The 12,602-nt window shown below is 40.7% G+C and overlaps 3 protein-coding genes and 1 long non-coding RNA gene across 6 annotated transcripts; 3 read left to right on the forward strand and 1 right to left on the reverse strand.

Moving 5' to 3' along the window:
• The first annotated feature begins 726 nt into the window (after positions 1-726).
• On the forward strand, positions 727-3,000 carry LOC103975903 (aluminum-activated malate transporter 10-like). Its single transcript, XM_009391029.3, has 5 exons — positions 727-1,215; positions 1,301-1,441; positions 1,537-1,809; positions 1,886-2,145; positions 2,216-3,000. The coding sequence occupies exons 1-5, from the start codon at positions 876-878 to the stop codon at positions 2,678-2,680; spliced, it is 1,479 nt and encodes a 492-aa protein (XP_009389304.2). The 5' UTR covers positions 727-875; the 3' UTR covers positions 2,681-3,000.
• Positions 2,134-5,156, reverse strand: LOC135603130 (uncharacterized). The gene is made up of 3 exons (XR_010484083.1): positions 4,969-5,156; positions 3,407-3,564; positions 2,134-2,690 (listed from the first exon to the last, which is right to left on the reverse strand). It is a non-coding gene; the product is annotated as an uncharacterized LOC135603130 (long non-coding RNA).
• A 629-nt stretch (positions 5,157-5,785) lies between these two features.
• On the forward strand, positions 5,786-11,083 carry LOC135603141 (mitochondrial import inner membrane translocase subunit TIM23-1-like). Of its 3 annotated transcripts, none has more exons than XM_065094298.1 (2): positions 5,786-6,465; positions 9,449-9,768. In XM_065094298.1, the coding sequence occupies exon 1, from the start codon at positions 5,889-5,891 to the stop codon at positions 6,462-6,464; it is 576 nt and encodes a 191-aa protein (XP_064950370.1). In that variant the 5' UTR covers positions 5,786-5,888; the 3' UTR covers position 6,465; positions 9,449-9,768. The 3 variants fall into 3 exon arrangements, with proteins under 3 accessions (XP_064950370.1, XP_064950369.1, XP_064950368.1); XM_065094297.1 differs by lacking the exon at positions 9,449-9,768 and adding an exon at positions 10,945-11,083 and having other exon boundaries at positions 5,787-6,465; XM_065094296.1 differs by lacking the exon at positions 9,449-9,768 and adding an exon at positions 9,819-10,070 and having other exon boundaries at positions 5,787-6,465.
• A 168-nt stretch (positions 11,084-11,251) lies between these two features.
• On the forward strand, positions 11,252-12,061 carry LOC135603177 (uncharacterized). Its single transcript, XM_065094299.1, has 2 exons — positions 11,252-11,404; positions 11,495-12,061. Exon 2 carries the CDS (start codon positions 11,535-11,537, stop codon positions 11,976-11,978), a length of 444 nt encoding a protein of 147 aa, XP_064950371.1. The 5' UTR covers positions 11,252-11,404; positions 11,495-11,534; the 3' UTR covers positions 11,979-12,061.
• Positions 12,062-12,602: the final 541 nt, after the last annotated feature.

Genomic DNA, 12,602 nt, shown 5'->3' on the forward strand with positions numbered 1-12,602 from the left:
CAACCTGGGATGTCAAACACTGGATTTGAAGGACAGGATTTGGCAAGCTGCAAAGAGGCGTACAACCAAATCCCACCAGCACTCCAACTTGGGTTTGTCTTTTCCCTGAACCAACCTCGGGGTGATCCAAATGCTTATCATATTCTTTTAGACTGCACCATGAATATTTTGTTTGGTCAGAGGATGGATGATCCATATGGATGACAGCCAGGATTGGCATTTTGAATCCTTTTTGCAGCTGCTTTATATATGAAACATTAATCCACATAAACTTCTATAACCTGCTGCATATATATGTTTATAGCCTGGTTTATCCTGATAATGCATTACATTAATTATTCTGATGAGTAGTGAGGAAACACAATTTCATGAACATGCTGCATGTAGATTTCTACATAACCTCTTGAATCCTGTGAGTATTTCATTTCGTACATGCCACAGTCTCAAATTAAGGTGGCACTCCATACCATAGTGGCCAAAGCCAAAGATTCTATGTGGTAGAACAAAATCTACGGAAAATTGCACATCGCACTCTCAGATTTGTATACTACAAAGAGATAACCCAAGTGATGTTATAAAGCAATTGTGTGTGTGTGAGGTTGGTTCTTCCACTCTCTCCAACAACATCCTTTGCTCCCTTACGTAGCCCCATTACCATCATTTTATAGGCGCCATTGCTTCTTATATAAGATGCCAATCAATCTCCTGCCACGACAAGACAACGAAGCACACATTTCTTGCTCTTTGCTTCCAAGCTCATCCTCATCAACCTCGATCACCCCAGCTTTGCGCCTTCATTCGAATACAATAGGGTTCAGTCTCTCACTCTCCGGGCTCTATCCTTCTCTCCGGTCCTCGGGGATAGGGAAGCAACGATGGCTACCGAGAAAGAAGCACAGGGTGGTTTGGAATGGCGGGTAAGTGTCCCTGAAGGATCCGCGGCGGAAATGGAGTTGGAATCCAAATGGATTCACAGGGCACGAACTTGGTTGATCCAGCTTGTGATGACGGTGGTATCGAAGGTGACGAGCTTCGGGAAGAAAGCTGGGAAGATCGGAGCTGATGATCCTCGCAAGGTCATCCATGGTGTCAAAGTCGGGATCGCACTAACGTTGGTCTCACTCTTCTACTACACCAGGCCATTGTACGACGGCGTTGGAGGATGCGCTCTGTGGGCAGTGATGACAGTGGTGGTGGTCTTTGAATTCACCGTTGGTGAGTAAACTATAAACCTATGATGACCTTGAAACTATACGCATATACAACAATTTTATGAACCCTATCCATCATTCATGTGCAGGTGGCTGCTTGTACAAAGGAATTAACAGAGCTGTAGCAACATCGACAGCCGGCACTCTTGCGGTGGGCATCCATTGGATTGCAAGTAAATCCGGAGAAAAAGTGGAGCCTATTATTCTGAGTTCTTCCGTCTTTCTCCTAGGTATGACATTTTGAGGATTATACATGGAATTCTTCTTATTTTGAATCATTTTTCGTAATCTTTTTGCTCATGGATTGATTCTTTGTTGCATTCAGCTTCGGCTGCTACGTTCTCTCGATTCATACCCAACATAAAAGCACGGTTCGACTACGGGATCACCATATTTATCCTCACCTTCAGCTTGGTGGCTGTATCTGGATATCGTGTGGATGAACTGCTCCGATTGGCACAGGTGCGTATCTGCACCATCGCCATCGGTATCGCCATATGTCTCGTTGTTTGCGTTCTTGTTCGTCCCGTGTGGGCTGGCCAAGAGCTTCACCTCCTGGTTTCCCGTAACATGGATAAGCTCGCTGATTCATTAGAGGGTACGTCCTCTCTCAAAAAGGTCATGACAGCTTAGTAAGACGTGGAGAATTAATTGCTTCTTTTCCAATCGCACAGGTTTAGTGGAAGACTACTTCATGAAGGATAAGAAGGTTGAAGGAGAGGTGTCGTACTCTCAAAGGTCACAGGGATATAAGAACGTCCTGAATTCCAAAGCATCTGAAGATTCACAGGCCAATCTTGCAAGATGGGAACCTGGGCATGGCAAATTTGGCTTCAAGCATCCATGGAGCCAATACCTCAAAGTTGGAGCCGCCATGCGGTACTGTGCCTACTGCATGGAAGCCCTCAATGGTTGCATCAACTCAGAGATCCAGGTTCGCATTGCCACTTCAAATAGGAAAGCTTCATATGTCATCCAAGACTCTAAACTCCGACTTATTACAGGCACCAGAGCACATGAAGCGTCATCTACGTGATGTCTGCATGAGGTTGAGTTTGGGTTCATCGAAGGTCTTGAAGGAGATATCGAGCTCCGTCAAGTCGATGAAGGAGTCGCGAAGCATTCAAGTTTTAGTAGGAGAGATGAATGATGCAGTGGAGGAGCTCCAAGTTGCCTTGCGATCACTTCCCAAACAATTAACACAGTCACCAGCAGCAGCAGCAGCAGAAGCAGCAACTATAGAGAAGAGGCATTGTGTTCCAGCAACGACGATTTCGTTAATGGAAGTCATGCCTCTCTTCACAGCAGCATCGTTACTGATAGAGGTGTCAGAGAGGGTCGGAGGAGTCGTCGATGCCGTGGGCACGTTAGCCACACTTGCGTGCTTTGAGCCCATCGACCACAAGAAGCCTTCTTCATCTGTAGTTCCTCGAGATGAAGAATCCGTGAAGCCGTCTCAAGAGGTATAGTAGCAGCAATCTAAAGGACAACAAGAGGAGAAAATGCTTGATGCTTAATTACATGGCATGGAGATGGATCAATAAAGTTCATAGAATTAATTATATTGCCCATAGTTCAGAGAAAATAAAGGTCAAGTTGGTCAGGCTGCACAATGACCTTAATTTTTTTTCTTTTTCTGATGGAATAATATACTCAGCACTTGAGGTGCAGATTTTTTTTTAGTTGCATGCTGGAAAGGTTATTGCAGTATAACGTGCAAAGCACTTGGTAAAGTAAAGGAACAAGTTGGCAGCTTCACTGTAGCAATAAAACATGCAAATAAATCAGCCATTTAATTTAAGATATTTATCTCTACCTATTCACTCATGTGGCAGGCAATTTGATGATGACTAACAAGTCTAACTATGATATTGTATTTCGAATCTGGCAATCCATCTATCAATCTGGCAGTCTCTGATCTGATATGAAATCAACCAAATACCCACAATCTATAAGTCAAACATTAAAGGGGTTGACTTGGTTCTTGGCAAATTGTTCTTTCGAAAACATATACTAAGCATAACACATTCTACGAGCCCATATCACATAAAAGTTTGATTTTTGATAAATTCCTAAGGTTGATATATGGGATTATGAAATCTTATCATGGTGTCCTTTTTCTCAAATTCAAGCTGCAAGGCACACTACAGAAAATTAACAAAACATATGGAACTTCCTCCACTGTAAGTACTTACCAAGTAGAAAGAATGAAATCTGATATCTCAGCCATCTTGCCATTCATGCTGATGATTCTCATTACAGCACTCGTGAAATGTTGTTATTGGTTCATCAGGAGATCAGATTTGTATTTGCCTGAAGAATCCCTCTCCATTATGACATATCGGAAAGGTTGCTGTACCAGAGGCAATAAGAGACCAGTGAGAGTACCAACATTATCATGTAATGCTTTCAAGTTGTAAAGAAGACAAAAACACAATAAACTTGTGTAGATTCTATCTATAATTCTGGATCAAAAATTGTAGAATGGTAAAGGAAGACTATATTAGAAATAATAAGAAAAAACATAGATGGTTCTTAATTTGACTAGTTATTTTGCCAGCAACCGAACTCAATGGTGGGAAAAGCTCAGTCCAAATAGTTGGCACACATGATACGTTCTTGTGGTTGTAATTTTCTTAGAATATTGAAACATTGAGTTTGAACTGAAATATCTATGATGGCCATGAAGAATGTTACTGTATTTTGCTTCCTTCTGAATGGCATAAATCATATAGGACACCGAAAAATACAGATCAACAGCATAATTACATTAGAGATATTGATGAAAAACTAATACAAAGTGCCTCGTGAAAAGGGTTAAATGTTTTAACCTCTGAATTAGTTGGAATGTGAAAACAGTGTTCAAAGTGATAGTGTCCATGATAACACAGAATTAAGTTTTCACTTTGTAATGTTAGTCATGTAAGCTCGCTATCCTACTCTCTCTGAGGATGCTAACATAAATGAAGCTGACAACTTAGTAGAGTATTTCAAGCTATTGCAAGGTCAACTATCAACTTATTTCGCAGCTAAATTCTAACCAAATAAATCTTCCTATGGGTGCACAAGAGTGCTTACCTGCCTCTAAGATTGAAACAGAAACAGTGTCAAATCCTATAATTGTGAGAACTGACTCAAATTGAGTCGAATTTGGGTGAATCATTTAGGGTAGTTGACCAAGTCACCTGCCAATTGGCTTGTGGCAGCAACGGCAGAGAAGAAGAAGAGGAAGTTGACTGGTTGACTTCGGTCAACGTTGGTCAAGTCTTATGTTTTTCCATCATCCAGTTTTTTCACCAACTCAATTTAATATGCTAATCTTTTTCCAACAATAATAATCACATATTGGCATCAGATGTGAAGATTCCTAGGACTTACCGAAACCCATAGTTACATCAGCCAGCCTCGGTGTAGTTTCCTACAGATGCCCTCCGTGAGCGACAACCAGAATCAGTTCCAGGATGGTCCTTTTAAGAAGATAAATGATCTGCTTTGATCTACATCTTACCAGGCAATAGAACAAATATAGAACTATTGTCGACATGACATTGCATACACTGGAAGAATCCGTTTGTTCAAACATTAACATCGGCATTTCCGCAAGCAAGTAATATGCAAGAAAGATAGAGAAGTTTCCGACGCATCAAGCAGCGCATATGTACGAATATTCTTCCCAGCATAATTTTGGAACTTGAGAAGCAACTTTTTTGATTTAGAAGATGGAACCCTCAGGATTTTTAGAAGCAAAAGCAATTACCAGCAACAGGGAGAGAGATGCCGTCGTAGGGAAGTCTTTGAACCTGTTGTGTTCTCCATATAAATCTCCTCGTCGAAGAAGTTGGACACTTTGGATTGCGATGACACGAGCAAACAAGCTTATTTATCAGATGCGACGTAGGACATTCGTGTGGCCAAGACGAAGGGGGAAGAGTCGTAGTTTTTGTATGCCCGTATTCTTACATTCACGTTTTTTTCTTCTTTTTATAAAGGATATAAGCTATGAAGGTTGAATTTTTTATTGGTTAAACTAATCAATGTCTTCAAATAATCTCGGATTAGATTTCAATTTCTTGATTTTAGATCATAAATGAGTTCGATAAAATATATTGAATGAGGTTCGAATTATCAATTTTTGGTAAGTAGATCAAACAAATCATATATAGATTTTTAGGTGTAAAAAATATATTAAATAATATTTTAAAAAAATTCGGTAAATGATATTTTAATTATAAAAATATATTAAATGTAATTTAAAAATATATTGGATGATTTTTTAATAGGTGAAATTGACATATCACCACAAAATTAATATTTTAAATATAAATTTTTATTTTAGTTTCTCTAGTATATACATAAAACATTACATGGTGATAATATGCTAAACTCATTAAAGGTTAAGAGCTTGAAATAGTAAATTTTTTATGACATATAGTTAAAATATTAATCTAATAATACAAACACTCACGTGGGAGGATTCGAGAAGGGTTGACGGAACAAAGGCAGATATTTCCGAGGACTAAAGTCCAAATTCAACAGGGTGCTTTCCGTAAAATTCCAATAAAGCCTACTCCAAATAGAAGAGCCAAAGCCCTCCCTTCTCGCCGCCGTTCCGTTGCCTTTCGCCCCCGGCGACGTCGCGAGAAGCTCCTACTCTACCTAGAAATAGGACGGGCTCAGATGGCCGATCCGAGGACCTATGGGGGAGATGACGCCGATCGCAGACAGGATTCGAGCGGACGGCGGCTTTACAACCCCTACCACGATCTTCAGATCCCCCACCGCACCCTCTACGACCTCCCCACGTCCCCGGAGTTTCTCTTCCAGGAAGAATCCATCGCCGAGCGTCGCTCCTGGGGCGAGAACCTCACCTACTACACTGGCATCGGATACCTCGCCGGGTCTGCTTCCGGCGCCTCCCTCGGCATCCGCCATGCCCTCCGATCTGCGGAGCCCGGGGACACCACGAAGATCCGCATCAACCGCATCCTCAACTCCTGCGGCCAGGACGGCCGCCGGATCGGCAACCGCTTCGGCGTCATCGGCCTCTTGTACGCCGGGCTCGAGAGCGGGATGGTCGCCGCGAGGGATAAGGACGACTGGGTCAACAGCGTCGTCGCCGGGCTCGGTACCGGGGCCCTGTTCAAGGCCGCCAACGGGCCGCGGTCGGCGGCGGTTGCCGGCGCTATCGGAGGATTGATGGTTGGAGCTGCTGTCGCGGGGAAGCAGATTATGAAGAGATACGTGCCAATCTAGGGTTCGAGCTCTTCCCTCACTTTGATCCTTTCGTTTTCTATTCATAAATGATTAATGAGTCTATGTTATTGATATACCAATTTTTGACCTTAACATGTAAGGTGGAATGACCGGAGGGTCAAGAACGATTTGTTGCAATAAGCTTATAGAAACAATTGATTTCATAGGTTACTGTTTGGTGTATTAGGATGTGTAAGTTATCATATTTTGGATTCATCGTCTGTGAGTCGGGAGCTCATCAAGATAATCCTGTGCCATTTGTTTGTGGTAAGGATACTATTTGAAAATTAATTGTTCGGGCTTTGCATCTGTGTATTAGGATCCTTCTAATAATTTTCTTTTGTATTATGCTGTTGTGGGTTCTTTGTCTGAATTTGCCTTCTCTGAGTTAGTTCTGTTGGTGTTTGTTTCTGATGAAGTCCAAAAAAAATTTCTAAACCAAATCTTTTGTTCATAACTAGGGAATAGACAGATGGCAAGGCTATCATGTATGGTGCATGAATAGCTTTGCATCGTTTATGACAATACCATGAAGTTGGATTTCCTTTTGAATGAATGAATTCTATAGACTGGGCAAAATTCTTGTACTTTTTGGAAGCTTTTTTTTTCTTAGTTTTTATTAGAATTGGTTGGAGGCTTTTCGATTGTGTTAGAGGATTTCTAGGTACATTTTTCGCATCTGGATGATGTCCTAGTTAGTGCATATATTTTATTCCTTTCCAGTGTTGCTACTTATCTAGTTGGAAGGTAACCAGATTCACATTGTTCTTGAATTCTGGAAGATGGTATTGAGACTGCTAACCTGGAGCTTTTGTGGGTTTTTTACATCATCATTTTGTTAGGTTCCATGAGAGACGAAGAATCATCTTACATTATGGCATTGTTTTTTCAATTTTATCTTACTACTGTATTGACAATTATTATCATGGAATTGTTAGCAACAGAACATAGTTTCTTCTCTAGATTCTTTGGCTGCAAAATCTACCTGTTAGGAGGCACATCAGCAACTTCACCATTTTATATAAGGATTTTTAACATTTTTAGCTAATTACCACATTTCTCTGATATTTAAGTTTCCTCTTCCCACGTTGGCCTTTCTTTTTCTTTAATATATTTTACCTCTTGCTCATGCATTCTTTCCCACATCCCTTCCCTCTTAGCAACTCTGATACAATTGCACAATCAGAAAATGCATTGTACTACTAGTTTTAGTTAACACTATAATATGTTGAAACTACTTAATAAGAAATGAAAACTAAAGAAAGCAGTGCACATAGTAAGTAACGTAACTTTGAGCAAAGTCAGATATTAGTTATTAGCTAATGATGAGATTACTTATTTCTAGTTTTCCAATCTCATTTTAAATAACTTGTTTTGCTAATACTATGTTCTAAAATAATATAATGATAAGGGCTATGTTGTATAAACATACATAGTATCATAATTAGACGTGCTATATGCTCTCTTGTCATATGGTGTGTTGGAGACTGAGCAAAAACCTATAGATTTACCCCGTCAGCTGTCAAGCAAAACCCTTTAATCTAGGCACATGTTATATATTGTTATTTTTTCTCTTTTCTGATGACTAGTTAGGATTAAACAACCATATATAATGTTTTCTTAATATTGATAAATCTTGTGTACAGAGTGTGGTTTCATAATGCTGCATGTTCTATTCTAACTTTCCATCTGAGAGTTTTTTCTTTGGCGCTTATACTTTATGATGTTCTGTAATGTTTCTGAATGGATGATGACCTAACAATTACTTTTCTTGATTAATATTGAGAACTCATCTCATATGATGATCAAAATTCCTTGTGTGGGTACACAACAAACTCCTATATGGTCTATCTCATTAGGAGACACAAAACATGTTAGGAAGTAAAACAAGAAGAACCTTTGGTTTTCTTTACACCATCAGAGACATCTAACCCTCAATTACTGTTGAAAGAATTAAGAAAGCTTCTAACACACTTTAAGAGATAGAGATGATGGAGATCTCAAATGATGATGAGGATGGAATTTCAGAATCCTATGTGATTGACAGACTGGCACTAATTTTTGGCTGGAATTAATGTGGGATAAAGGGGGTGGGGGGGTTGGGGGGTTTGGAGAGATTTTGTGTTCTTTGTTATGTTCAAATGTTGAACTTGGATGGAGATTGCTTCTGTTTTTAATTTTTTTATTGTGGTAACAGTTATGTTTAGGGTCGAAGGTCAGGAGGTTACTCGTGTACCTGTGAAAGTAGAGAAACATTACTGTAGGGATAACTGCTTGCATTTCTTCAGTTTTATTTTCGACAATTATGTGAATTGTGAGTGGCGTAACGGCTATTTGAAAGATAGGAAAAAAATGTTTATATTCATGAGCAAAGAAATAAGATGAGGAAAATTGTTTGAGATGGGATGAACAGGCCCAGAAAAAGATCATAGAATCTCTTTTAAACGAGATGAGTTGATTAAGGTTAACAGTATGAGAAGAGGTAGAGGGAGGCATAACTGAACATCATTGGTAGTAAAAAGATCTCTGATTACTCTTATTTGTAGTTACTGATATTGCCTTAGAGTGAAGATTATGACTTGTCATGTTTACAATAACCTTATCAATTGGTACAACAGTAGTATGGACAGCAAACTGTGCAATTGAAACATGGCATATTACAATTACTTTTGACTGCTCAAAGGGAGAAATTGTTTTAGATGGTTTGATTAGAAGGAAACAAGTTAAAACATTCATGATAGGGTTCAACACGAAAATACTAAACTTCAAATCTGATGATCATTTTCTATTGACTTACACCTTGATTTTCACTGATGCATTTTAAGTCTGTGTTACTTTCATCTTTTGTAATTGAACTGTCTAAATAGTGATGAACTAAGCTTCTTCTTTTGCACATTGACAGCGTGATTGTGGTTCTATTATTTTATATTTAATATTCATCCTTTATGGCCATAGTATTTAAACTTAGTTTTATTATAATTCAGGTTTTTTTCGAGTATTTACCGAAGGGAGATTTGATAATCTTGCTATATGGTTGCTAAGCAATTTAGTTGGTTTGATCTTTAAATCTTCTAGTCTTTTACTGATTCTACCCTGTTGTCGACATACATTATCTCCATCAACATAAGCAACAATATAGCAGTTGATATCTTTTCATTATTGGTCTGTCTGGTTGTTCTTTAGAATAAAGAGGTTCTACATAAGCAATAGACTAGCTATATATTATGATTGGTGAGCAAGCTTAGTTCATTGTTCTTGTACAGTCCTTTTTCCTTTCCATGTATATTACTGTGCCACGCGTTGTGTTTTCACTTAGGTAGAATTACAGACATTTGTGGTCTATCTTTGCTGTAGGAAACTTGCGTTATATTCTGAACCAGATGAGTTGTGGGGTTGGAGACAATTGGATCGGTTGTCACCTACTTGAGTCTGGTTGGATGTCTTTTTATTAGAACCACATGGAAGATGTCGTAGTGATGATATTTTAAGAAAAGCTTTGCATGAAAGGGATTCGAAGGAAAGAATTGTATCATGTTAAGTTATTCATACATTCTAAAAGGCATCTGATGTCCCTTTTAGATTTCAGTGGTAGCACGTTCTTCGCAAGCATGCATACTCTTTGCGACCTTTTGACGTTGGCATGGTTTAGGTGGTCGGTGTCGGTGGCCAGTAGTTCTTTTGAGTGGGATCCTGTGTCATCAACATGACTATGCCAATGGTAATTGGACCGCCGAAGGAGCAGGTGAGATCTTCCGATGTGGGTCTATTATTGACGGGGATGCGAACTAGCGAACATGCACTGTGGTATCTCCGAGATTTAACTGGGGGCGTTAGATCAATGCTTTTATTTTGTTTTCTTGGTTTCTTTGGGCGCAATTGTATATAGTTAGCAGAGGCTCGAGTTTCTTAAGAGTACACCTACCGGTGCTTGATGAAATGCCGTGAGGCATCAATCAAGCATTCATAAGTTTACAAAGGCAAGAATAGTTGATGTTATATTCTTTTATTGATAATTCGTGTGAAGATGTCACGATGATGATATTATCACATCAGAAGGCAGTAAGTGGGTGTTTGGAAATGGTGTTTGACCGTGTTTGACTCATTGTTTTGGAACAACACTCGCAATAAATATATGAACGAAATGTTTTTATTTATTTGAAAATTAAAATATAATTAGTTCGAAAAATGGGAAAAATATTCAAATAGAATTCAGACGGTCGAATAGTGAAAGGTTAGGGGCAAATAATCTCTCACTTATCCGTATAATTCAGTGATGGGGCAGTTCGATTATTTTATTTGCACACCGACCGGTGGATGGAAAAGAATCTCATGTTTCACACGTACTTCCAAATGCATTCGATTTTATTGCAAGTTTCTTGTCCCAAGACAGGAACTCGGGGTTGGTCGCTACGCTGTCTCCGTGTGGTCCTCACAGTTTCCAGTTTGATAACATTATTTCACTTGGATCGAAATTCGACAGATGGTGGGGACCATGTGGAAGAGGACGTCTCGTCGGCAATGTCAATCCCTGGCCACCATCCCACGCCGCTGCGAGTGGCCAAACCCAGAGCTCAGGGCTCAACATGGAGGCCGGCAGAAGGTGGGAGGAGATGCAGGTGGACTGCCTGGTCAATATCTTCCGCCGGCTCGCCCTCGACGACCTCACCCTCTCGGTGCCCTTCGTCTGCAAGTGCTGGTGGCGCGCCTCCCTGGATCCCTCCTGCTGGAGGCTCCTCGACTTCCGCTCCCTCGACTTCATGCCCTGGAGCCCCTTCAGCCGGAGCTTCACGTCCCTCTACCGCCTCAAGACCCTCTCCTTCTCCCACTTCATGCGGCTCGTGGTCGACCGCAGTCGCGGATCCGCGGAGAAGCTCATCTTTCCCTTGTCCTTCGGCGCATCCATCCAAGACCTGGTCTACGTCTCCATCAAGTGAGTGCAAGTATGGTCCCTCTTTCTCCTTCTGCCCTCGTCGTCACCCATGTCCGCCGTGTTCAATGAACATCCTCTTCCCCTTCCTCCAAATTCTCAGATGCCCACGGTTAAAGTCTCTTGCTTTGCCTGATAACTTGATGGTAGAGGATGACCTCCGCATCCCGGATCTCGTCGGAAGTTGGAGAGATCTGGAGCAGCTCGAGATGGAGACCAAACCCTCCTCGTTCCTGCGAGTGATCGCCGAGATCGGCCGCTACTGTACCAAATTCTCCCGGCTCAAGGTGCGCGGTCTGATCGACAAGGAAGACGCCAAGGCCATCGTGGATCGTCTGCCGCAGCTGAAGCACTTGGAGCTCAGCAAATCCTACTTGACCAAGGATGAGCTGGTGGTGATCATAAGCGGCTGCAGAAAGCTAGAGAGACTGATCGTGAGGGATTGCCTCGGGTTTCAGGCAGACGACGAGGTCCTAAGATTGGCATCAAGGATCACCAGATTCGAACACGAGGGTTCCAAACTACTCGATGATTATGGATACGAAACGGATGAATCGGAACAGCAGACGGGATTTTTCTACTGGTGATGAAAACTGTGTGTTCTTTGTTCTATTTTTCTCCAGCGGACACGCCTTCTCGGAATAAATGGATTATAATAGTGTTCATCTCATCTCTTTCCCAAGTCACACAGCTCAAAATCTTAGTAACTAGTACAAGCATTTATATTAAAATCTCAATAATGATGAAACTGAAATATATAGTTTTATTTATCTTAATATCAACAATTTTATCGATGAAAATATAAAAATAAAAATAAAAGAATAATTTTAATATTTCGATTGATAGTATCGGACGACATTGATAGTGGTATCACGAGGGGCCATAGGTGATTGTTGCATATGGGGAGAGCTATGAGAGTTAAGGGTTGCTTTACATATATGTCGACGTCGACGAAGTTGTCGAGTAATCCTTTCATCGCTTTGTATTTGCGTCGACGATCCTCTCACAGCTCGTCAACAATGTCGACGTTGACGCAGATGTAGAGCGACGAAAGAGTCACTCGGGTGGCTATTGTAGACAGAGAGCAACGACGAGAGTTGAGGGTTGCGTTGCATTTACATCGATGTTAACGTAGATACAAAGTTACCCTTATCTCTCACCATTGCTTTCCTTATCCACAAAAGCTATCAGAGCTATTCTTTTGTTGCTTC

The sequence above is a fragment of the Musa acuminata genome, chromosome BXJ1-2 (genome assembly GCF_036884655.1).
Source record: "Musa acuminata AAA Group cultivar baxijiao chromosome BXJ1-2, Cavendish_Baxijiao_AAA, whole genome shotgun sequence".
NCBI classification, from domain to species: domain Eukaryota; kingdom Viridiplantae; phylum Streptophyta; class Magnoliopsida; order Zingiberales; family Musaceae; genus Musa; species Musa acuminata.

Bases quoted from the DNA above. Each gene is read 5' to 3' on its own strand.
- LOC135603177 (XM_065094299.1), top strand. From the start codon at position 11,535: ATGGTAGAGGATGACCTCCGCATCCCGGATCTCGTCGGAAGTTGGAGA.
- LOC135603141 (XM_065094298.1), top strand. From the start codon at position 5,889: ATGGCCGATCCGAGGACCTATGGGGGAGATGACGCCGATCGCAGACAG.
- LOC103975903 (XM_009391029.3), top strand. From the start codon at position 876: ATGGCTACCGAGAAAGAAGCACAGGGTGGTTTGGAATGGCGGGTAAGT. The intron at 1,216-1,300 runs GTGAGTAAACTA...ATTCATGTGCAG, and splicing joins GGTCTTTGAATTCACCGTTG to GTGGCTGCTTGTACAAAGGA. The intron at 2,146-2,215 runs GTTCGCATTGCC...GACTTATTACAG, and splicing joins GCATCAACTCAGAGATCCAG to GCACCAGAGCACATGAAGCG.